This window comes from Balaenoptera ricei, chromosome 6 (assembly GCF_028023285.1).
Source record: "Balaenoptera ricei isolate mBalRic1 chromosome 6, mBalRic1.hap2, whole genome shotgun sequence".
NCBI classification, from domain to species: Eukaryota; Metazoa; Chordata; class Mammalia; order Artiodactyla; family Balaenopteridae; genus Balaenoptera; species Balaenoptera ricei.
The window spans coordinates 90,135,807-90,161,226 of NC_082644.1; the positions used below are offsets into that span (position 1 = coordinate 90,135,807).

The 25,420-nt window shown below is 38.1% G+C and overlaps 1 protein-coding gene across 3 annotated transcripts in view; it reads left to right on the forward strand.

Moving 5' to 3' along the window:
• TGFBR1 (transforming growth factor beta receptor 1) overlaps nt 1–25,420 on the forward strand; it is a 68,141-nt gene that overhangs the window by 11,387 nt on the left and 31,334 nt on the right. For 2 of the 3 annotated variants that reach the window (XM_059925162.1, XM_059925163.1), the window contains exon 2: nt 23,564–23,809. In XM_059925162.1, coding sequence (XP_059781145.1) covers nt 23,564–23,809 — 246 coding nt within the window. Of the gene's footprint in view, nt 1–20,340; nt 20,414–23,563; nt 23,810–25,420 lie in introns of those variants that run through there. The other variant, XM_059925164.1, reaches the window with a different exon arrangement.

Below are 25,420 nucleotides of genomic sequence, written 5' to 3' on the forward strand. Positions count from 1 at the left end.
ACATTACGTGGTATTTCAGGATAAGCAGGATAATTTCAGGATGATAATTCAGCTAATGACTGAACAGGAATCCAACTGCCTCCTCACAATTTTATTTAGCATCCCTTTTCTGACTCAAGCCTCCATTAGGGAGAATGATTTCTTAAAAATCGCCTAACTTTGTGGAAGATTTCTTTAAATACTATCAAATCAGACCCTTAACAGATGGATGCATAGATGGATAAATAATGATGAAATCAATATAGCAAAATAGTAGCAGTTATGGAATTTAAATGGTGGCTATAGAGGTGTTCACATTTCTGTCAATTTTTCTGAATGTTTGAAAACGTTCATAATATAATGTTGGGGGGGGACTAAAAAAAATCTATACCATCTCCTCACCCCAGATATGTTTCTATTACTGATTTCTCTGAACACAGACCAACCAGCGGTATTTGCTACAGCCAAAGGAAATAAAACAACCGGGGGTCCAGAGCCCTCTGGCATGCACATTCTAGGCCCTTTCCTTGACAGTCTCCAGGGATTGAGAACCACAGGTCTGTTTCAAGTTTTCCTGTCCTTTTCTTTCTTTTCTCTATCCTTTTTTTAAATTACAAGTGATAGTTGTGCATTGCAGATTTGGAATTCCCTACTCACCAACAAACAAGCCAATTAACACAATTAGCACTATAGATGACTTTCCTATGAACAAAGGCTCTATTTTTTTTCTTTTTATTGTTTTGCTTTCTCCCTTTCCATGGTAAATTTTACTTTTGTTCTTTTCCTTCTTATTTTTAATGCATTTATAATCTTGAGTATTTCTGTTCTTATATAATCTTTCTCCCCAAGATCACAATTGTTTCTTCCACCTTATCCTTTAAAAACAAAACAAAAACAAAAACATGGCCACATAAATATTCTTTTAGCTGGGGCCTTTCCACCCTTTCTCATATATCACTTAAGTTTTGTCAGATCCAGCCTACCCTTGCCATATGATGGGAGAAGGCGAAGGAGGGAGTTTCAATAAATGGGGTTTTAGGAGTCAGGCAGAAACCATAGGGGATACTCTTCAAGGGTCAGCAGACTCAGAATTAGCTGTGCATTGCAAACAGATGGTATGCCCTAAGGAAATAGCTGCTCTAAGCAATTGGGTCCTTGCATCTAATTTAGCTTAGAGATCCTGGAATAGGGAAAAAAAGTCTCATGGAGCAAATGAGTATAATCACCTATGAACCATTATAAACCATTGCTAGGGCCTAATAACTATTAACTTATAGTTAGTAAGTTAATATTAACAGAGTATAGACATAACTCTGTGCCGCCATATACACATGCTGCATAATTCTGTACAACATAATTCTGTGCTGTATCTTCTATTCTCCAAAGGATAAGTAACATCAAGCCTTAGCAGACTCTAACCAACCCCCTGCTAGAGGCCTTCTTCAGTAACCAAAATGGTACTAGTAATTTGAAAGCTGAATTCCTAATGCTAAGTCTTGGGACGTCTAGATTTTGAGGTCTGAAAACTTTTAGGTTGATTACAGTACATCCCCAAGCTCTAGTTTTTATATACACATAGTTTAGTCTTAAAAGGGTAAGTGTTCCTCAAAGGAGTTCAGACAACACTAGCTGCTTGCATCCTCATGCCCCAAGGGAGGCCATGGATTCAAAGGTTAGAAATATTGTAACAATATAACTATTATAAAAGCCTCTCATTTTGAGTGGGCTTTTCTGTCCTTGCTTGGTTTAGTTCAGGTTTCTTTCTCTAGGAGACTGTAACTAGAATTGAACTGCTTTCTTTGAAATTTTATTTGACAAGGGAGATGACCATTTCAGACTAGGGAAGGCAAGAAGGTTATAGCCTGTGTAAGTTGTGGTTCACCAAGTCTCAGATTTCTAACAGTATCTATCATCTCTCTTTTGGCTAAATTCTGTTATTTTTTCCTTTGTTTTGCAAAGGGGTGGGAATTACATAAAACTAAATACCAAGAGACTCAATTAAGAGTAGAAAATGTGATTGCTTCTGTGGAGCGGGAAATAGGAAGGGTTGATTGTTCAGGAGTTGTTACCTTTTTTTTTTTTTTTGGTAACAATCTTGTAGAACTATTTGACGCCTTAAACTCTGTACATGTACAGCTTTGATCAAAATAAATCTAAGTTAAAAAAATTAATGGTAAATATATGGCAGTTATAAGTCCATGAATGCTTAGTAAATATGAAGGATTGAATTCCCCCTGTTGAAAAGACAGATTCTTAGATAGGATTAATATAGACACAAAGGCCTGCAATCTAACAAAGTTTTTCAAGAAACACTTAAAGTGACATCAAAGGTTGAAAGAGTGGAATAGAAAAAGGCAAATCTGACCCAAAAAAAAGTAGGTATGATAAGATTCATACCTGACAAAATAAAATTCAAACTACAAAAGCATTAAAGGGAAGAAAGAGATGTATTAATATTTTATTTTGATAAGAGGTACCATCTCTTAAGACATGTCATGAATCTTTATGCAACTAATAAAATATTATCAAAATATGTAAGGCCAGAATTGTTAAAAATACAAGAAGACATTGATAATTTCACTGTTTGTAGATTAAGAAAGCAGTGCTTGAATAACAGAATAATAAATAATGTATTCCAATTTCATAATCATGAATAATAGTTTTGCAAAATAGTTCTGCAATTTTCCAGGAAATTGATGATTTGGAAGTCTACAAAGAAAGGTCAGATTAAAAATTAACAACAATAAATGTTTCAGACATTACATGAAATTTCTAAAAATCAAAAAAAAAAAAAAAAAAAAAAATTAACAACAGCCAAAAAAAAAAAAAAACAAAATAAAAAATGTATCTACTTGGAAATGTAAGATTATTCTTCTAAATAATCCTCAGGTTAAAGAAGAAGTTACAATTGTAAATTATAAGCCATTTAGAAATGAACAAGAGCATATCAAACTTAGTGGGAGTTTTGCTGAAGGAGTACCCAAAGGAAAATCTGAAAGTAAGAAGATTCAAAATCAAGCTATAGACCAAGTAAATACAAAGAAAATAAGGATTTAGAAAAAAATTAAGAAAAGCAGATATGATACATAGAACCCCAAATCAGTTCTTTGTAAACACATTATTAAAATAGACAAATATTTGGTAAATCTAAAACAGAAAGACATGAATAGAAAAATGGCAAAGGAGAATGGTGTCTTTTTGTTGAACTGTAATGTATTTTAATGTAGTCCAATTTCAGTCTTTTTCTCTTTAAGGTTAGTGCTTTTTGAATGCTATTTGATTAATATTTCTGGATTCAATGTCTTGAAAATGTTTTTCTGTGTTTTCATCTAAAAGGCTTCTTGTTTTACCTTTCACTTTGAGATGCACAGTCCATTTGGAGTTGATTTTTGATTATGGTATGAGATTATTTTTTTTTTTTCATTTTAAAAATATGTATGCCCAGTTGACCCAGTACTATTTGTTGGTAATGCCTTCCTTTTCCTAGTACACTGTGTTGTCACCTGTACTATAAATCAAGTAGTTGTATATGTGAGAGTCTGTTTCTGGAATCTCTATTCTATTTCATTGGTCTATTTGCCATTGTGCCAATACCACACTGTCTTAGTATTATAATGTTATAATGGGTCTTGATATCTAGTAGTTAGGTTTTCCAAAAGCATTGTTTTTGAAGATTGCTTTGACTGTTCTTGGGATGTTTTTCCACATAAATTTTAGAATCACCTTGTCAGTTCACACACACACACACACACACACACACACACACACACACATATACACACAACCCAACCTGTAGGATTTTGATTTGATTCTGTTGAATGTACAGATCACTTTGCAGAATATTGACATTTTTACAGTATTGAACCATCCAGTGAGGAGGCTGGCATGTTTCTCCATTTATAGATAAATACATTTTATTTTATATTTTTCATAATGTCTATCAAGTATTGTTTTGAAGCTTTCACTGTAAAGGTCTTAACATGTTGTTTGTTAGATTTATTCCTAGATATTTGATTTTGGGGGATGCTTTTGTGAATGATAATATTTTATAATTTGTGTTTTCTATTTGTTGCTGGTTTAAGAAAAGGCGATAACTTCTTTGTATAGTGACTTTGCTTTATCTTGAATAGGTGTTGAATTTTATCCGTATTTTTGTTTATATGATCTATTCACATTTTCCTAAACTGCCTAATTCTCTTATTCCTGAGTCTACATACAATGTCTTTGTATATCACCGCCCTTGAATGACCTCCTTTCCTTTTTTAGCCTTCCATAAGCCTCAGTTGAGATGTCATCTTTGAGATAAGTCTCCCATTTCTGTGCTGCCTCTGCACTTTGTCCATATTACCCTTTATCAGTTGCATGTTTGTTCTCCACATTACACTGTGAGCTCCTTGAGAGTAGGAGTCTCATCCTAATCATCTGTCTTCCTAGAGGTGTGTTCTTTCTTCCTTCACAGGTGACAACACAATGTTCTTTTCTAGTAAAAGGTGTGTGTTCAGGCCTTATTCTCTGCTTCTAAAATTACTAACTACACAGGCCTTCGCCTCATATCTTCAACTATGGCTCTAGTAGGTCTTTTGCTGTTTGCTGGCCGAGGTGTAACTCTCCTCTGCTCTTAATTCAAAGGCAGCTGGTGGGTGGTTACCACTTCCTTCTCTTGCCACAGTTCTGTTTCATACCTCATTCCCCTAGTCCAGAATGATATGCTACGTTCATTTAGGTTCATCACCATATCTTGGTATCTATGCAACCAACTCACAATGTCTCCTACAGCCACTCTTGCTTTCCAGAGGGAAAGGGTTGAATCCTTTGTCTTGTTCTGCTTGGGGGAGATCACCCTAGATTATCTAATAATCCTTTTTTTCTTTTTGTGCTTTTCGAGTAAATCTAGATTACATTGGTATAACTCTTAGGGCACTCCTCTTTACTCATCTATAAAATAAAGGGTTAGGATCAGGTAATTATCAGTTGCCTTCCAGCGTGAACATTTTATGGTTAATGAATTACGATTCTTTATCATTTAGGGGTATTACATATAAATGTGTATACTGGATGTGTCCCAACACTTTGTTAATTTGGATTGGAACTGAAAACCTACTTCCCCATAGGTATCTCTCACATGCTACAAGAGTGAAGTTCTTGGGTTAACCCTGTGCAAGCAGTCACATTGCTGAAAAACTCTGTGTGGATATTTGTGAATGGAGAGAGAAATAGCTACCATGAATGCTCGCTCAGTGCTGTACGTGCGCATGTTTACATTATATTGTGTCAGTGTTGCCTCCTAGAGCTGTATAAAGGTTTGTTTTGATTCTCTGTCCAGCATCTAGAACAGGAACTGGCACATCGTAGGTGTTAAAAATACTTGTTGAATGAGTGCATAAATGAATTTTTGAGCATTTTATTATGTGCTAGGCACTGTTACTAAATGTTCTGTTATCTCATTTAACCCTCAAACCTTCTGAGAATGCTATTGTTATACATTTAGGAAACAGGCTCCAAAAGTTAAGCAGCTTCCTCAGAATTACTTAGAGGCTGATTGGCAGAGATAGGACTCGAACTTGTTTGTTTGTTTGTTTGTTTTTTTGGTCTCTGAATTTCATGAAAGAATGAAATGAACTACTGTTCTCTTGTAATACCCACTAGTCAACATAGAATCCAATGAGAAACTGTATAATAGTGTGTTTAGATTGGGGAAAATAAGAAATTCATTTATTTATTTTTTAGCACTCACCATCATAAATACAAGTTTGTCCATTTTTTTCATGGGCTAGGGTGAGGCAGAGTACACACATCTGCTCTGTATATTTACATACCGCCTCTACTCATTGCAGTGGAACAAAAACAAGAAGATCACCTGATAGGAATGGAATTATAATCACTTTGTATATAGCTTTAATAGTACGATCATTCCTTTGTCCTTAAACATACTTCTATAAAGTATCAGCTTTAACGGCTATATAGTGTACCACTTACAATTGTGTCATAATTTATTCTGTCATTGCCCTGTTGTCACTCATATAGGTTGTTTTCAACCATAAAATGCTGTAACAAACATCTGTGTGCTTACATCTTTGCTATCATCTATTGTTTCCTTAGACTAAATTTTAGGAAGTAGAATTAATGAATTAAAAGATATAGACTTTTTAAAGGCTCTTACTATATCTTTGCAAATTATTTTCCAGAAAGAACAGTTTGAAATTGACATGAAGTGACTGTACTCCTTAGGGTTAAATATCCTGAGTTGGAGTTTTGAAGACAAGATAGGGAAGAGGGATGGAGCACAGAGGGGCATATTAAACATTTTTTATAACTTTGAATAGACATAATACAGTCACATTTTTCAAAATTCAAAAAGTGCAAATGGGTTTATAGTGAAGAGTCTCCTTCCACTCCTATCTTCTGGGTACCCAGTTCCCTTCCTTGGAAGTCAGTGTTACCTGTTTCTTTTATATCCTTCCAGGGAGATACTTTGTAATATTTGCAAGCCAATATATGTATGCATTTTCCTCCCTCCCTCCATTCCTACTTCCTTCCTTCCTTCCTTTTTCTAGCACAAATGTTACTATCTCTGTGATGACCTGGATGGGTGGGATGGGGTTGTGTGGGAGGGAGGTCCAAGAGGGAGGGAATAAATGTATACATATAGCTGATTCACTTCCCTGTACAGCAGAAACTAACACGACATTGTAAAGCAATTATACTCCAATTTAAAAAAATAAAATTTATATTAAAAAAACAAATACAGTGTTGTGCACTATGTGGATCTTCACTTAATATATCTTCAGGTCGGTCTACATTAGTACATAGAAAACATCGTATTTTTGTGTGTGTGTGTGGCTATATGATCTTCCATTTCATAGTGGTGCCATTATTTTACCAGTTCTATTGATATATGCATAGGAAAAATTACAGTCTAGTATAACTGATTAGGAAATTAATAACCTGTTATGTAAGTATATGTAAGCCACTTTACACATGTACAAGTTTATCTATAAGCTATATTCCTTCTGGGTCAGAGGGTATGTTCATTTGTAATTTTGAAAGTGTTGGGTTGTCCTCCATTTATATGATGAGAGAAGTTATTCTGGGCAATGGGATATTTTACATCAAATGGACTTGAGAGGTACCTACATGGGAATTTTGGACAGTTGAAAGGAGAGCACTGAGAATTGGGGAAAAGATTTCAAAAATGAAGGTAGTAAGGGGTAAAAGAGAAAATTTGCTTGCTTGGCCATTTTATTGAGGACCCTGCTAGTAGCAACCAGTCACATACTAAAGAGATATTCCTTGGATGTTTTTTTAAGAAGCACATACTGGATCTCTCCTGTGTGCCAGGATCTAGGGATGCGGAGATGCTTAAAGCATTAAACTAGTTCCTGACCTGAAGCAGTTCATAGTTTAATGGAGGAAAAAGAATAAACTATTATAAAATGAGGTGCACTACTGTAGTTATTGTACCTTGAAGATGTTAAGTTGAACTAGGTCAAAAAATGAAAACGTGGATATTTAATATTTGATGTAACTTGTAAAATAATAGAATCTTACTATTTAAAGGATTGTTGAGTTTTGGACTAACTTTTCATTTGTTACAGAAGATCCCTACTTCATGAACTCTGGCTATTGGTCATTAAGCCTCTGCTTAAATATCTCTAATGACAGGGAAGTCATAACCTTCTGAGCAGCCAATTCCATTGTAGGGAGGAGCTGTAGTTAGGAAATGATTCTTTATGAAACAAAATTTACCACATGCTGACCTCATGATTTGATTTAGTATTGGAGTAAGATAAATTGACTCAGTTGCTACGTCTATAAAATGAGATTGTCTTCACAGCTATGGTATCTTTCAGATCAAACTTTGCTGAATTAATTCTTTGATTCTCTGACTCATTTACATGGCAGATTGATATTCAAGTAACACTTACTGATTAGTTGTTGTATTGGATATTTGTGGGATTTTGTGCCCAGTTCTCCCTCTGTCTCCCCCATCACCATGGCTACAGTTAACAGTAAATGTTGTTGACTCTTTTTAAATCTGTTCTTAAACAGATTCCCCAAATCTACTAAGCAATTATCCTGCACTTCTGCAGTTTATTTTGAACCTAAGTGAAGGCCTTTGTAGTAATTGCCCCTATTAAATCTCATCTTGCCATTTAGGCAGCCTTTTCGTAGTGTGCTTTTCTCTGATAACAGTTAACATTATATCAGCTAATTCTGTGGAGCTTTGGAGACTAGAAAATGGAGGTATTGTGAAAACCAAGTGATTGAGAATTTCAAAGTGCCCTCATTCGTTTGTTGAATTATATAAATGATTCTTCTTAAGTGCTTTAAATGTGACAGAAGTAAATGGAATTTATCTGAAGAAATGTTTGGATAAGTCAGGTTTTTGTTTTGAAGCCCAACATTTAGGAGTGAAATGTTATCCAGACTAAAGGAGAGATTACTTTCACAATGTTTGGTGCCGTTATTTTGATAAGCTCACATTGACATTACTGCTGCAGAGCAACCCAGAGGGTGTGGAGTTAGGAAGAACCACTGAATCCTTTGAGGAACAAAGCCCTTAGCAGTAGGCTAGAGGGAGTTGTGGACAAGGGTTTTAGCCTTGTTTATAGAGATATGCAGCATATTTTAAAAAGAGGAAGAGAACCTATGCGGTTCCCTAGACTTGGAAGAGGGAGAAGAGGAGAGGATAGGCCTCCTTGAGATGGGAGTGGAGAGAAGAGAGAAAGGTGGTTTACTCAGAGAAGCTCAAGTAGACCAGTAGACTAGATGGTAAATTGACATTAGTACTGGAAAGGATTTAACTTTGAACTTTTGCCTTTGCCTTTGCCAGCAATGGCGTGATCTTCTGCTTTTAAGCTAGCTAAGCAGACTGAATAAAAGGCATTGTGCGTGTTAGTTCCTTTACCTGTCTGTTGGTGTGTATTTGTTATATTTGGAGATACTGACTGTGCTGTAAAGAATAACTGTGCTGTAATAGACAGGGTAAGGGAAAGAAGTGTCATTACCAGCAAAGTCAGAGTGGTGAAAAGATTGGAATCCAGTGTCTGGTGAGAGCAGTCTTCATCCTCCTGTTCCTTTTTAGCTGCTGATCTGTCTTATGTCGTAGCAAGAAAAAAACCTCTGAATCCTTCCAGGGGCCTTTTTTTTATCACAGATACCACTCTTGGAGGAATAATGCTTATTTGGTTTTGAATGTGTTGACTTTGCACTAACAGGTAAGCCAAAGTACGCCCTGGAAGGCAGTTAGAAAAGGAGTTTGGAGCACAAGTGCAAGGAACGGGGAGTTTAGAGATAGATGTGAGCTGCAGCAAAGGGCTGAGTGTGCTGGTGGGCGCAGTGTCATGTGACTGAGACAGAAGGTTGTCAGTGTGTCTCATGTCCTAAAATATTTAGAAAAGAATGAATTCAATCAAAAGGGCATCACTAGTGAATTTCAATGAGATGTTTCAGTCTAGTTCTTGATGGGGGAAGATGGGTGATGGAAGGATAGAGAGACCAAATAATAAGGGTTGAAAAAGGAGAGAGTATTGAAGGGTATGCCTAAAAAGAAGGGTAAGTTGTATAGACAGTCACTTTAGGCCTGGGAAGACAAAGTTTCTGGTACTAATTTTTATTTCATCAACAAGGCTCATAGAAATGCCTGTTCCATATACTATTCACAGGCTGTCTACCTCTCAGTTGTCAGATATAAGGGCTTGTGAATCAACCCTTGGTAGCCCTGGTATTAGGTAGAAGTAATAGTGCCTTGATATGTGACCGCTGGATACACTGAAATGAAGGAATCATGGAAATTTCCTTTACAGATGGGACCAAGAGCCAGAATCTCAACTTGGAATTTATCCCTCTGATACTAGAATATAGTGAAAATGATAACCGCTCTTTTTACTCTTGCCACTTCCCTTGACAGCTAGATGTTTGGTTTCTGACAGTCCTTCATGTCACACCAACATCTTCAAACTCGACAATTCTATGACCTATTCTGCAATATTTGGAAATTCCTACTGCTAATAATTGTATTCCTGGCCTGGGACTGACAGTTTTCTGTGAACACAGTAACTTTTCATTGCAGTGCTGAATCACAGAGAAATCTTTGTGAATACATTTTTTTAAAAATTTTATTTATTTATGGCTGTGTTGGGTCTTCGTTTCTGTGCGAGGGCTTTCTCCAGTTGCGGCAAGTGGGGGCCACTCTTCATCGCGGTGCGCGGGCCTCTCACTATCGCGGCCTCTCCTGTTGCAGAGCGCAGGCTTCAGACGCGCAGGCTCAGTAATTGTGGCTCACAGGCCCAGTTGCTCCATGGCATGTGGGATCCTCCCAGACCAGGGCCCGAACCCGCGTCCCCTGCACCGGCAGGCAGACTCTCAACCACTGCACCACCAGGGAAGCCCCTGTGAATACATTTTAATAGGGATCAAGCTTAAGTTAAATTTTAGTTGCAGGAGAGCTACCAGTGCAAATAGTTAAAGTGATGATTAACTGAGCAATACCTTCCATGCATAGGCAAGTTTGCACATGCATAGGTTGTAACAAGTACATCATGTCTTACCTTTCTGTCTAGAGGCTAGAGTTTTGTGTTTCTGTTCGACCTTGATTGTAACACGAGTGCAGATTTCCAAAATGTTTAAGTGTGGGAAAATGTGCATCTTAGAACTGAGGAAGCTGTGGCTACTAGTAGAGATTGGGGCACAGAAGCAAAAGGTGGCCAAGGTAGGAGAAAGGCACTAAACAGGGAGTTTAGTTCTTACCTTTGCAATCAAGCAGAAAAGTCAACAGGAAGCTGTGCTATTGAAAAGTTTGAGTTACTTCACATATGGATACCACATAGAAAAGAACCACATATACTTATTCAGGTTCATGATGATAATTTACTCACATCCACCTTAGGCTGGGTAGAATATTGTTACAAGTCATTTTGTACTCCTAAGTTTTGGTTTCTTCATTAATAAAATGGTAGAACTGCATTAGAACTAGATAATTTTCAAGGTTTTGTGTGGTTCTGTCAGTCCAGGATTCCACAGTGGAATTTAGGCACTACATTTGGGAATAGGTGTTTCTTTGGTGGCCTACAGATAAAAATCATGTTTGGAACAATGCTATGTATTATATGTGATAATTCTGTATGTTCACATAATTTATATTAGTTTCAGAATATGTTAATGTATCTCATTTGATAATCTCAATGAGATGATGAAATAGGTCAGGAAGGTATTATATTCATTTTGCTGATGAAATGAAACCATTGTGGTTAGCATATTGAATAGTTATTTAAATTTGATGATCTTATTAACACTTGAGATACTAGTCACGAGGATGAAATCTTGCCGCTGAGGAAGAAAACCCTGTCAAAACAGCTTCCCTACCTTCATCTATCTGGCAAATTTACATATTCTCCAGTTCTGACTTGAATATCCTGCAAAGCTTTTCTTGATCTTTTTTATACCTCAGCATATTTGAAGCACTCTGATCAGCCTGCTCAGGACTCTGGATTTGAATGATCCGTTTAATGCCTTACTCATTCACCCTAGTGAACTCCTTAAGTCCAGATACCTTACACCCCACAGCCTACATAGCACCTGGCATATAGAGATGCTCAATGAAAAATTGCAGAATGAAATGAAAGAGCCCAGTTGATGGGCTGGTGTTAAAAGGGTGCTGTGGAGGAGGGGAAACTTGGGCTCTGGGGTGGGAAGAAGACATCTTGTATACTTTTTTTTAGATAGAAGTTTTGCCCTGTACATGGATTTAAAAATTAAAAAAACAAAACAAAACAATAACCTAGTTTAATAAAAGGGAGGTAGCTAGGGGTCAGATCTATTAATGAAATAAATTTGGATTTTTAAATAATGGGAATTAAAGCTCATGAATTCATGGGAATTTTTAAATTTCTGTTTTGTTTTTTCCCTAAACTATATTACTATATCATACACATTTAACAGCAACTTTACATTTAATTAAGACTGATTGAGTACTGCAATCAAATTTTTTAATTCCCTCAAGAAATAAACCCGTACCTGGTTAAGCATTGTGTTATATGATGTTTATATTTATCTAGAGACCTGTTCTTCTTATTGAAAGACTCTTGTTAAGAGAAGCCCTTTTTTAGCACTGACTTTCTCAAACTTGCCATAATGTAATGACCCCTTTTAAAAGAAAAATACAAATGTATTTTTCATAGTAGTTGTATAGACATGAAAGTAGATATAAAATCTTTGTCTTTGGCTCATTGACAACTATAAACCAAGTCTGCAAATTAAATATAAAGACAATTATACAAAGCCAAAAAATTCAAATTAATACAGTTATTCAGTGTGACGGATGATATTTAGGTTTCACAGTAGAAAAAAATAGCCTTGGGTCTGATTCCATTTTAAATCTGTTTCTATATTTTAACTTCAGTGATACTGAAAGCTGCAAGTGCTGATTCTCAGATGTAATGTTGTGCAAGGTGGTATTAATTTCTTCAAGGCTTTGTAAGTTCAGGTTTTTCAGACCTCATACCTAACCTAACACTTGCCCGCACACATTCCTCAAATACCAATTTTAATGAGATGTCAATTGTTATGTTCACTTGCTGATGAGGTTAACATTATGACATTATTGAAATCTTTGTTAAATGGCTCTCTAACACAATTAATGCTGGAAGTGAGAATGGAAAAATGTCACTGCATACTTACAACCACATTTACTGCTAATGAACTTTTGCAGATTGTACTACAGAGGTAGAACCCATGTGGTACTTGTAGCGTGTATTTGGTATTGGCTTTTGAAAATACCATGAATATACCATGGCTGTATCACCATATGGTCTGATGATTCAAGTTCCCTGTACTTTTCACTCTTTAAATTACAGTTACTATGAAACCCTTGCTCGTAGAGTGTGCCATGAGGACATTTGAAGGAGATCTTAACCTAGCTGAAGAAGCAGCAGTGAAAGCCTACTGACAGTACTTGTTTAGATAGCAGTTACTCATGATCCAGAATGTTTTTCATCTTAGATTATCTTTTAAATAAAAATATTTAAAAAAATTTTTGTACACAATTTTAGACTCCCCTTCTTCTCCCAACATATTTGTGACCTCCTGTTTGGGAAACACCACTTTGGCCAAAAAAAAAATTTTTCTTTTTTTTTTTTTTTTTTTTTTGGCCGCGCTGCGCAGCACGTGGGATCTTAGTTCCCTGACCAGGGATCGAACTTGCACCCCCACTGCAGTGGAGGCACCCAGTCTTAACCACTGGACCACCAGGGAAGTCCCTGGCAAATATTTTTCTTTCTTTTAAAGAAATTTTTTAAATTTTATCTTTTTATTTATTTTTTTAACATCTTTATTGGAGTATAATTGCTTTACAGTGGTGTGTTAGTTTCTGCTGTATAACAAAGTGAATCATCTATACATAGACATATATCCCCATATCCCCTCCCTCTTGCGTCTCCCTCCCACACTCCCTATCCCACCCCTCTAGGTGGTCACAAAGCAACAAGCTGATCTCCCTGTGCTATGCGGCTGCTTCCCACTAGCTAGCTATTTTACATTTGGTAGTGTATATATGTCCATACCACTCTCTCACTTCGTCCCAGCTTACCCTTCCCACTCCCTGTGTCCTCAAGTCCATTCTCTATGTCTGCATCTTTATTCCTGTCCTGCCCCTAGGTTCTTCATATCCATTTTTTTTTTTTTTAGATTCCATATATATGTGTTAGCATACAGTATTTGTTTTTCTCTTTCTGACTTACTTCACTCTGTATAGCAGACTCTAGGTCCATCCACCTCACTATAAATAACTCCATTTCGTTTCTTTTTATGGCTGAGTAATATTCCATTGTATATATGTGCCACATCTTCTTTATCCATTCATCTGTCAATGGACACTTAGGTTGCTTCCATGTCCTGGCTATTGCAAATAGAGCTGCAGTGAACATTGTGGTACATGATTCTTTTTGAATTATGGTTTTCTCAGGGTATATGCGCAGTAGTGGGATTGCTGGGTCATATGGTCGTTCTATTTTTAGTTTTTTAAGGAACCTCCATACTGTTCTCCATGGTGGCTGTATCAATTAACATTCCCACCAACAGTGCAAGAGGGTTCCCGTTTCTCCACACTCTCTCCAGCATTCATTGTTTGTAGATTTTTTGATGATGGCCATTCTGACTGGTGTGAGATGATAGCTCATTGTAGTTTTGATTTGCATTTCTCTGATGATTAGTGATGTTGAGCATCCTTTCATGCGTTTGTTGGCTATCTGTATATCTTCTTTGGAGAAATGTCTGTTTAGGTCTTCTGCCCATTTTTGGGTTGGGTTGTTTGTTTTTTTGATATTGAGCTACATGAGCTGCTTATAAATTTTGAAGATTAATCCTTTGTCAGTTGCTTCATTTGCAAATATTTTCTCCCATTGTGAGGGTTGTCTTTTTGTCTTGTTTATGGTTTCCTTTGCTGTGCAAAAGCTTTTAAGTTTCATTAGGTCCCATTTGTTGTTTTTTTTTTTGTTTCTATTCCATTTCTCTAGGAGGTGGGTCAAAAAGGATCTTGCTGTGATTTATGTCATGGAGTGTTCTGCCTATGTTTTCCTCTAAGAGTTTAATAGTGTCTGGCCTTACATTTAGGTCTTTAATCCATTTTGAGTTTATTTGTGTGTGTGGTGTTAGTGTTCTAATTTCATTCTTTTACATGTAGCTGTCCAGTTTTCCCAGCACCACTTATTGAAGAGGCTGTATTTTCTCCATTGTATATTCTTGTCTCCTTTATCAAAAATAAGGTGACCATATGTGCGTGGGTTTATCTCTGGGTTTTCTATCTTGTTCCATTGATCCATATTTCTGTTTTTGCACCAGTACCATATTGTCTTGATTACTGTAGCTTTGTAGTATAGTCTGAAGTCAGGGAGCCTGATTCCTCCAGCACCATTTTTCTTTCTCAGGATTCCTTTGGTTATTCGGGGTGTTTTGTGTTTGAATTGTGGAATTTTTCGTTCTAGTTCTGTGAAAAATGCCATTGGTAGTTTGATAGGGATTGCATTGAATCTGTAGATTGCTTTGGGTAGTATAGTCATTTTCACAATGTTGATTCTTCTAATCCAAGAACATGGTATATCTCTCCATCTCTTTGTATCATCTTTAATTTCTTTCTTCAGTGTCTTATAGTTTCCTGCATACAGGTCTTTTGTCTCCTTAGATAGGTTTATTCCTAGGTATTTTATTCTTTTTGTTGCGATGGTAAATGGGAGTGTTTCCTTAATTTCTCTTTTACATTTTTCATCATTAGTGTATAGGAATGCAAGAGATTTCTGTGCATTAATTTTGTATCCTGCTACTTTACCAAATTCATTGATTAGCTCTAGTAGTTTTCTGGTAGCCCCTTTAGGATTCTCTATGTATAGTATCATGTCATCTGTAAACAGTGACAGCTTTACTTCTTCTTTTCTGATTTGGATTCCTTTTATTTCTTTTTCTTCTCTGATTGCTGTGGCTAACACTTCCAAAACTATGTTGAATAATAGTGGTGAGAGTGGGCAACCTTGTCTTGTTCCTGATCTTAGTGGAAATGGTTTGTTTTTCACCGTTGAGAACGATGTTGGCTGTGGGTTTGTCATATATGGCCTTTATTATGTTGAGGTAAGTTCCCTCTGTGCCTACTTTCTGGAGTGTTTTTATCATAAATGGGTGTTGAATTTTGTCAAAAGCTTTTTCTGCATCTATTGAGATGATCATATGGTTTTTATCCTTCAGTTTGTTAATATGGTGTATCACATTGATGGATTTGCGTATAATAAAGAATCCTTGCATTCCTGGGATAAACCCCACTTGATCATGGTGTATGATCCTTTTAATGTGCTGTTGGATTCTGTTTGCTAGTATTTTGTTGAGGATTTTTGCATCTATGTTCATCAGTGATATTGGCCTGTAGTTTTCTTTCTTTGTAACATCTTTGTCTCGTTTTGGTATCAGGGTGATGGTGGCCTCGTAGAATGAGTTTGGGAGTGTTCCTCCCTCTGCTATATTTTGGAAGAGTTTGAGAAGGATAGGTGTTAGCTCTTCTCTAAATGTTTGATAGAATTTGCCTGTGAAGCCATCTGGTCCTGGGCTTTTGTTTGTTGGAAGATTTTAAATCACAGTTTTATTTTTAGTGCTTGTGATTAGTCAGTTTATATTTTCTGTTTCTTCCTGGTTCAGTCTTGGAAGGTTGTGCTTTTCTGAGGATTTGTCCATTTCTTCCAGGTTGTCCATTTTATTGGCATATAGTTGCTTGTAGTAATCTCTCATGATCCTTTGTATTTCTGCAGTGTCAGTTGTTCTCCTTTTTCATTTCTAATTCTATTGATTTGAGTCTTCTCCCTTCTTTTCTTGATGAGTCTGGGTAACGGTTTAATCAATTTTGTTTACCCTCTCAAAGAACCAGCTTTTAGTTTTATTGATCTTTGCTATCATTTCCTTCATTTCTTTTTCATTTATTTCTGATCTGATCTTTATGATTTCTTTCCTTCTGCTAACTTTAGGGGGTTTCTTGTTCTTTTTTCTCTAATTGCTTTAGATGTAAGGTTAGGTTGTTTATTTGAGATGTTTCTTGTTTCTTGAGGTAGGGTTGTATTGCTCTAAACTTCGTCTTAGAACTGCTTTTGCTGCATCCCGTAAGTTTTGGGTCATCGTGTTTTGTTTTGTTTTTTTTTTTAAAGAGTTGCCTCAAGAAACTTTATTATGTTGTTTGGTCTGTTGAATGGAAATTGTTACTTTTTTTTTTTTATTAATTAATTTATTTATGGCTGTGTTGTGTCTTCGTTTCTGTGCGAGGGCTTTCTCTAGTTGTGGCAAGCGGGGGCCACTCTTCATTGTGGTGCGTGGGCCTCTCACTATCGCGGCCTCTCTTGTTGTGGAGCACAGGCTCAGTAATTGTGGCTCACGGGCCCAGTTGCTATGCGGCATGTGGGATCTTCCCAGACCAGGGCTCGAACCCGTGTCCCCTGCGTTGGCAGGCAGATTCTCAACCACTGCACCACCAGGGAAGCCCGGTCATCGTGTTTTCATTGTCATTTGTTTCTAGGTATTTTTTGATTTCCTCTTTGATTTCTTCAGTGATCTCTTGGTTATTTAGTAGTGTATTGTTCAGCCCCCATGTGTTTGTATTTTTTACAGATTTTTTCCTGTAATTGATATCTAGTCTCATAGCATTGTGGTCGGAAAAGATACCTGATATGACTTCAATTTTCTTAAATTTACCAATGCTTGATTTGTGACCCAAGATATGATCTATCCTGGAAAATGTTCCATGAGTACTTGAGAAGAAAGTGTATTCTGTTGTTTTTGGATGGAATGTCCTATAAATATCAGTTAAGTCCATCTTGTTTAATATATCATTTAAAGCTTGTGTTTCCTTATTTATTTTCATTTTGGATGATCTGTCCATTGGTGAAAGTGGGGTGTTAAAGTCCCCTATTATTATTGTGTTACTGTTGATCTCCCCTTTTATGGCTGTTAGCATTCGCCTTATGTGTTGAGGTGCTCCTATGTTGGGTGCATAAATATTTACAATTGTTATATCTTCTTCTTGGATTGATCCCTTGATCATTATGTAGTGTCCTTCTTTGTCTCTTGTAATAGTTTTTGTTTTAAAGTCTATTTTGTCTGATATGAGAATTGCTACTCCAGCTTTCTTTTGATTTCCATTTGCATGGAATATCTTTCCCTCCCCTCACTTTCAGTCTGTATGTGTCCCTAGGTCTGAAGTGGGTCTCTTGTAGACAGCATATATACAGGTCTTGATTTTTGTATCCATTCAGCCAGTCTATGTCTTTTGCTTGGAGCATTTAATCCATTTACATTTAAGGTAGTTATTGATGTGTATGTTGCTATTACCATTTTCTTAATTGTTTTGGGTTTGTTAGAGTAGGTCTTTTCCTTCTCCTGTGTTTCCTGCCTACAGAAGTTTCTTTAGCATTTGTTTTATAGCTGGTTTGGTGGTGCTGAATTCTCTTAGCTTCTGCTTGTCTGTAAAGGTTTTAATTTCTTCGTGAAATCCGAATGAGATCCTTGCTGGTAGAGTAATCTTGGTTGTAGGTTTTTCCCTTTCATCACTTTAAATATGTCCTGCCACTCCCTTCTGGCTTGCAGAGTTTCTGCTGAAAGATCAGCTGTTAACCTTTTGTGGGGATTTCCTTGTATGTTATTTGTTGTTTTTCCCTTGCTGCTTTTAATATTTTTTCTTTGTATTTAATTTTTGATAGTTTGATTAATATGTGTCTTGGCGTGTTTCTCCTTGGATTTACCCTGTATGGCACTCTCTGCGCTTCCTGGACTTGACTAACTATTTCCTTTCCCATATTAGGGACGTTTTCAACTATAATCTCTTCAAATATTTTCTCAGTCCCTTTCTTTTTTCTCTTCGTCTTCTGGGACCCCTATAATTCAAATGCTGGTGCGTTTAATGTTGGCCCAGAGGTCTCTGAGACTGTCCTCAATTCTTTTCATTCTTTTTTCTTTATTCTGCTCTGCAGTAGTTATTTCCACTATTTTATCTTCCAGGTCACTTATCTGTTTTTCTGCCTTAGTTATTCTGCTATTGAGTCCTTCTAGAGAATTTTTAATTTCATTTATTGTGTTGTTCGTCACTGTTTCTTTGCTCTTTAGTTCTTCTAGGTCCTTGTTAAACGTTTCTCGTATTTTCTCCATTCTATTCCCAAAATTTTGGATCTTTACTATCATTATTCTGAATTCTTTTTCAGGTAGACTGCCTATTGCATCTTCATTTGTTTGGTCTTGTGGGTTTTTACCTTGCTTCTTCATCTGCTGTGTGTTTCTCTGTCTTCTCATTTTGCTTAACTTACTGTGTTTGGGGTCTCCTTTTCGCAGGCTGCAGGTTCGTAGTTCCCATTGTTTTTGGTGTCTTCCCCCAGTGGCTAAGGTTGGTTCAGTGGGTTGCGTAGGCTTCCTGGTGGAGGGTACTGGTGCCTGTGTTCTGGTGAATGTGGCTGGATCTTGTCTTTCTGGTGGGCAGGACCACGTCCGGTGGTGTGTTTGGGGTGTCTGTGACCTTATTATGATTTTAGGCAGCCTCTCTGCTAATGGGTGGGGTTGTGTTCCTGTCTTGATAGTTGTTTGGCATAGGGTGTCCAGCGCTGTAGCTTGCTGGTCGTTGAGTGGAACTGGGTCTTAGCATTGAGATGGAGACCTCTGGAAGAGCTTTTGCCATTTGATATTACGTGGAGCCGGGAGGTCTCTGGTGGACCAATGTGCTGAACTCGGCTTTCCCACCTCAGAGGCACAGGCCTGACACCTGACCGGAGCATGAAGACCCTGTCAGCCACACAGCTCAGACGAAAAGGGAGATAAAAAGAAAGAGAAAGAAAACAATAAAATAAAATAAAGTTATTAAAATAAAAAATAATTATTAAAAATAAAAAAATTAAAGAGTAATTTTAAAAAAAGAAGAGAGCATCCAAACCAAAAAACAAATCCACCAATGATAACAAGCACTAAAAACTATACTTAGAACAAAACAAAACAAAAAAGCAAAAACGGACAGACAGAACCCTAGGACAAATGGTAAAAGCAAAGCTATACAGACAAAAATCACACAAAGAAGCATACACACACTCACAAAAAGAGAAAAAGGAAAAAAATATATATATCATTGCTTCCAAAGTCCACCGCCTCAATTTTGGGATAACTCATTGTCTATTCAGGTATTCCACAGATGCAGGGTACATCAAGTTGATTGTGGAGATTTAATCCGCTGCTCCTGAGGGTGCTGGAAGAAATTTCCCTTTCTCTTCTTTGTTCACACAGCTCCTGGGGTTCAGCTTTGGATTTGGCCCCGCCTCTGCGTGTAGGTCACCTGAGGGCGTCTGTTCTTCGCTCAGACAGGACGGGGTTAAAGGAGCAGCTGATTCGGGGGCTCTGGCTCACTCAGGCCAGGGGGAGGGAGGGGTACGGAATGCAGGGTGAGCCTGCAGCGGCAGAGGCCAGTGTGACGTTGCAACAGCCTGAAGTGCCGTGTAGTCTCCCAAGGAAGTTGTCCCTGGATCATGGGACCTTGCCAGTGGTGGGATGCACAGGGTCTTGGGAGGGGAGGTGTGGATAGTGACCTGTGCTTGCACACAGGCTTCTTGGTGGCTGCAGTAGCAGCCTTAGCATTTCATGTCCATCTCTGGTGTCCACGCTGATAGCCGCAGCTCGCACCCATCTCTGGAGCTTGTTTAAGTGGTGCTCTGAATCCCCTCTCCTCGCACACCCTGAAACAATGGTCTCTTGCCTCTTAGGCAGTTCCAGACTTTTTCCCGGACTCCCTCCTGGCTAGCTGTGGCGCACTAGCCCCCTTCAGGCTGTGTTCACACAGCCAACCCCAGTCCTCTCCCTGGGATCTGACCTCCGAAGCCTGAGCCTCAGCTCCCAGCCCCCACTCGTCCTGGCCAGCGGGTGAGCAGACAAGCCTCTCAGGCTGGTGAGTGCTGGTTGGCACCGATTCTCTGTGCGGGAATCTCTCCGCTTTGCCCTCTGCATCCCTGTTGCTGCGCTCTCCTCCGTGGCTCCGCAGCTTCCCTCCTGCCATACCCCGTCTTAGCCAGTGAAGGGGCTTCCTAGTGTGTGGAAACTTTTCCTCCTTCACAGCTCCCTCCCAGAGGTGCAGGTCCTGTCCCTATTCTTTTGTCTCTGTTTTTTCTTTTTTCTTTTGCCCTACTCAGGTATGTGGGGAGTTTCTTGCCTTTTGGGAAGTCTGAGGTCTTCTGCCAGCATTCAGTAGGTGTTCTGTAGGAGTTGTTCCACATGTAGATGTATTTCTGATGTATTTGTGGGGAGGAAGGTGATCTCCACGTCTCACTCCTCTGCCATCTTGAAGGTCTCCCTTGCAGATATTTTGCTGATCACTGTCTAGGAGTACAGGATTCAAAGATGGGAAAATAAAACAAATTTTAAAAACTTGGCCCTCCTTAATGTAATGAGAGACACTTTAACGGCAAAGTGTAAATAGATTGATTTGTGCTAACCTAAAGGTATGCAAAGAGGGCTATGGGAAAAAATTGAAAGGAGTCACCCAGTTGTCTTATGGATAGGGGAGAGGTTTAGATCACATCATGGAAAAGACCTTGTTTGAATAGGGTCTTAAAAGACGAGAGGGTGGGTTTCAACTAGGAAGAGAGATAGTATGTGTAAAGACCAAGGTCATGAAAGACATGATTATCATAATGATGAGATGTGTATGGCCCAGGATAGCATTTGTAATGTGAGCAGTAAGTTGGAACCCCAAAGTAGAAGTTTTAATTGTTAGACCCACTGTTTAGCTCTTATTTCATATACTCTAAGGGAGCCATGAAGATCGTAGAACAGGGAGAGGTATTCATGGCAGTATTTTTATATGTAGCAATTACCACAGTGTATTGTAATGTTCTCCTTCACTGGTTGTTGGAGCTCCTCAAGGGCTATGACCATGAGTTACAAATCTTTGTATACTAAGCTTTTGGTAGAGCAGCTGTTAAAGCTAATGCTTAGAAAACATTGGTTGAATGACTAATCATGAGTAAAGAGGATTTGGGAGAGAATAATGACAATCTCCTGTGGTGGTTTTAATTTCTTGTGGGTGATAGACCACTTTGTGGTTCTGTTGAAAGCAATAAGCCTTCTCCTTGAAAAGGTAAATACGTACAACATTTGGCCTACAGTTTCATGGGATCCTTGTATCCCTGAAGCCAGTCCGTGGATTCCTGGTTCAGAATCCCTCCTTAGGCAATTATACCCAGGGAACCTACAATCACCACCAAACCTCACCATGAATAAACTACTGTCTCTTTTAACAGTCTTTTAAATGTTAGATTATAACTGTATCTTTTTCTTATACTGTTCTTGAATTCTCTTCATGCTTGGGAGGATTTAGTTCAAAGAACTGAATTATCTATGGAGAAAGAAAAGAATTTTTATAATGATTAAGGTAAAACTTTCCTGGTCTGTAAAGATAATAGACAAGCATGCTAATTAAGCTAGCAACCAGGAAGCAGCTGCTTAAGGTAATGCTGATGTTCCTTGAGTTTGGGTTTAGCAAGTGAGTTAGGGGTCCTCAAGACCATCCTCCGGCATGATGATTTGCTAGAAGAACGCATAGGACCCAGAAAAGCTGTTATACTCATGGTTTTTATTTATTATAGTGGAAAGATACATATTAAAATCATCTAAAGGAAAAGGGAAGGCTCATGGGGCAAAGTCCAGGAGAAACCCAGTACAAGGTTCCAGATGTCCTCTCCCAGTGCAGTAGCACAGGTGCACTCCATAGCTTAGCAATGATGTATGACAGCACATGTGAAGTGTTGCCAACCAGGGAAGCTCACCAGAGCCTTGGTGTCCAGGGTTTTCATTGGGGCTCAGTCACAAAGGGTTTGCAGCATTCTTATCAGGGAGAATATTTCAAGGTGTCAGAGCTCATCTCCCAGGAACTGGCCAAGGGCCAGTCCTGAAGACAGGCCTTTCTTGGGGATGTGCAAGGTTTGATCAACTTGGGCCTGCTGAGTGAACCCTTTCCTGCACACCAAGTTAGCTGTTCAGAGTTAGCTAGCTTTCTTCTGGCCTGCCCGCCTAGCCACTCTTTTTCTAGTTACAGTAGACCTCTCATCACAGATGGCCATTCTGCAAACCTGGACTCTTCCTTTGCCCTTGCCAACATGTAATTGTAAAGTTTGATTGGACTCAAGGACATATGTATGCTTTGTTGTTCCATGAGATCCTAGTGATCTGTCACTCATTCAGCACTTTTTGAATGTTGCTGTGTACCAGGCCTAGTTCTAGATGTGGATCATGAGGGAGAGGAAAAAATAACAGTTATGGTAAGCAGTGTATGCTTTGGGGAACACTTAATCTTGTTGGAGAGCTTAGTGAAAGGTTGTGTGTGTGTATGGGAAGGTGCTGGTGATAATTAGAAGACTTCCCTTAAGTTGAGTATAAAGATCAAATAGATAAAAGTGGGCATGGAGCTAGTGTTTCTCCACTCATTTCTGTAGCCAGTTGCCTGTGTGATTGGAGCACATATGTATTGTTACCTTGCTTATGAGAAAGTACCCTAATCCTAGTTAGAAGATACATGTCTTTTGGGGGTTTGCAAAGGAGAAAGGAATGTCTGGCTCAATACAAATCTATTTCCATTACTCCATTACCATAAACTTACCCTGACATTTCCAGCCTACAGTGAGGAGGTGGTAGTATTTTCACATTGCTCCCCAGTCGGGGGAATATATGAATGCCTACTTTTGGACTGATAAGAATAAGTATAACCTTTATAAATTTCAGTGTACTTTGTTTCAAATGGGAGGCCAAATGCTTGCCTTACATTGATGAAATTGCACGTAACAGTTTTTCTATACTTGGAAGCCAAAAGTTTTAGGAAAAAGCCTGGGTCCAAATTTCAACATGTTTGGCTCCTACATATGTGTGCTTCTTAACAGAATTTGGAACTTCTCAGATTAACAAAGAGTTTGGTTTTTTGAACAGAGCAAAGAAATTGTATAATTATAATAGAATCAGGAATGTTATTAGTACAGAGAATATGGGATAATTTAACATTGTTAACCTTGAGAATTTTTTCTGATAGGATCTTTTCTTTTCCCCCCAGCATTACAGTGTTTCTGCCACCTTTGTACAAAAGACAATTTTACTTGTGTCACAGATGGGCTCTGCTTTGTCTCTGTCACAGAGACCACAGACAAAGTTATACATAATAGCATGTGTATAGCTGAAATCGACCTAATTCCACGAGACAGGCCATTTGTATGTGCACCATCTTCAAAAACTGGGTCTGTTACTACAACATATTGCTGCAATCAGGACCATTGCAATAAAATAGAACTCCCAACTGTTGGTAAGTTGTTGTATAAGTTTTTTCTTGATACTACAAGAAAAGCTCTTAGACTATGATTTTGGAGCTGGAAGGGATCTTAGAAATTGTCTACCCCAGTTTATTCAGTATAGAGGCAAGAAGTAACTTGTCCAAAGTACTAGAGTTATAAGGGTAGCCAAGATCCTGACTCCTGCGTGTGTGTTGTTTGAGAAGGTGGTTCCAAGATACTTTCTCTGAGGTCTGTTGTGCCTAAAAGGGTAGCCTCCTTTAGAGAATCCTGATAAAGCCCACCATAGCAATATGTCCTCAGAGTATCCCTACTTTGTCCTCAGAGTGAAATTTTTTCCTTGTATAATGCTCCAGCCTTTTAAAGCAGTCAGTAATGGGCGGGAATTGAGAGCAGCACTGAACAGTCCAGGTGCCTTCATTTTGTAATATCACCTTGCCTTATGATCTTTATGTATAAATTATTATATACGATTTCTAGGTTTTTGGTCCTTCACCATAGTTTATATTTTAAAATGTCCTGGAAGAGCCAGGGATTTGAAAGCTTCATAAATGCTTAGGATTAGATTAATTCTAAGGTTCTGATTTAAGATGCCAGTCTGAGCTCATCTGTTTAACTCTTCTGGCACTTTCCCCAAATCCAAAATACCTACTATAATAATCAAAGGAATACAAAAATGACGAAAACCTATATTAATGCTAAGAGAATTAATGGAAGAAATGCCACCCACATGCCTATAGTTGTGAGGAACTCTGCAGTTTATAGTGCAGATTGTAACAGACTAGTGAAGAACTGACTAACTATAGGAAAAGAAGTAGGTGAAAGACCCTCTTGCAGAATCCCACCAATACCTTAAGCTGAGGGGCTGGGTGTGAGGCTAGGCTACAGGGGCAAACTCTCAATTCTCCTTTAGGAAGCATCTGCTTTCAGTGCTCACTTTCCACTCAGAGTTGGTCTAGGCATCATGCTAATTAAAGTAGGAAGCACTGCTGTAGCTCAGAGGAAAAGGGCCAGTCCTGCCAGTTGTAAAAGGAAGGCAGTCCTCCACCTAGTTCGAGTGATAACAGCAAAGTAAAACCAAATCTTCAGCATGATAGAGAAGGTCCCTGTGGCAAAGCTCTGTCAGACTGTAATTTTTCTGACTTTTTTTTTTTTTAATTTTTTCTGACTTTTAATAGGTATCTGCAATTCTAATATGACAAGGTGAATGATAATTCCAGAATTCCCCATTTCCATTGTTTGAAATGGCTTGAAATATCAGAATGGAGACTCACAAAACCTTATGAAGAGCTCACTTTATTTTTAATGCTAAAATACACAAATACCTCATTCCCAGGTCCCTGATAATCAGACAGCAAAAAAATTTACCAAATGGAAAGATTCCATGGTTCAAAAGAAGTGAACTGAACTGGATAAATGAGAGTAGATGTCATCCTATGAAATACACTTACAACATGTTAGGGAAGAACTTTCAGACAGTCCAAGGTCTGTTTTCAGTTGTTCACAATGAAATGAGAACATTTCACAGTTGTTAAGATCGCTTTCAGATGAAAAGCTCAATTGATGAATTATTTTAAAAAATGCAGTATTGAAAGTGAACAGCAGACTGGATGTTGTAACTTTAT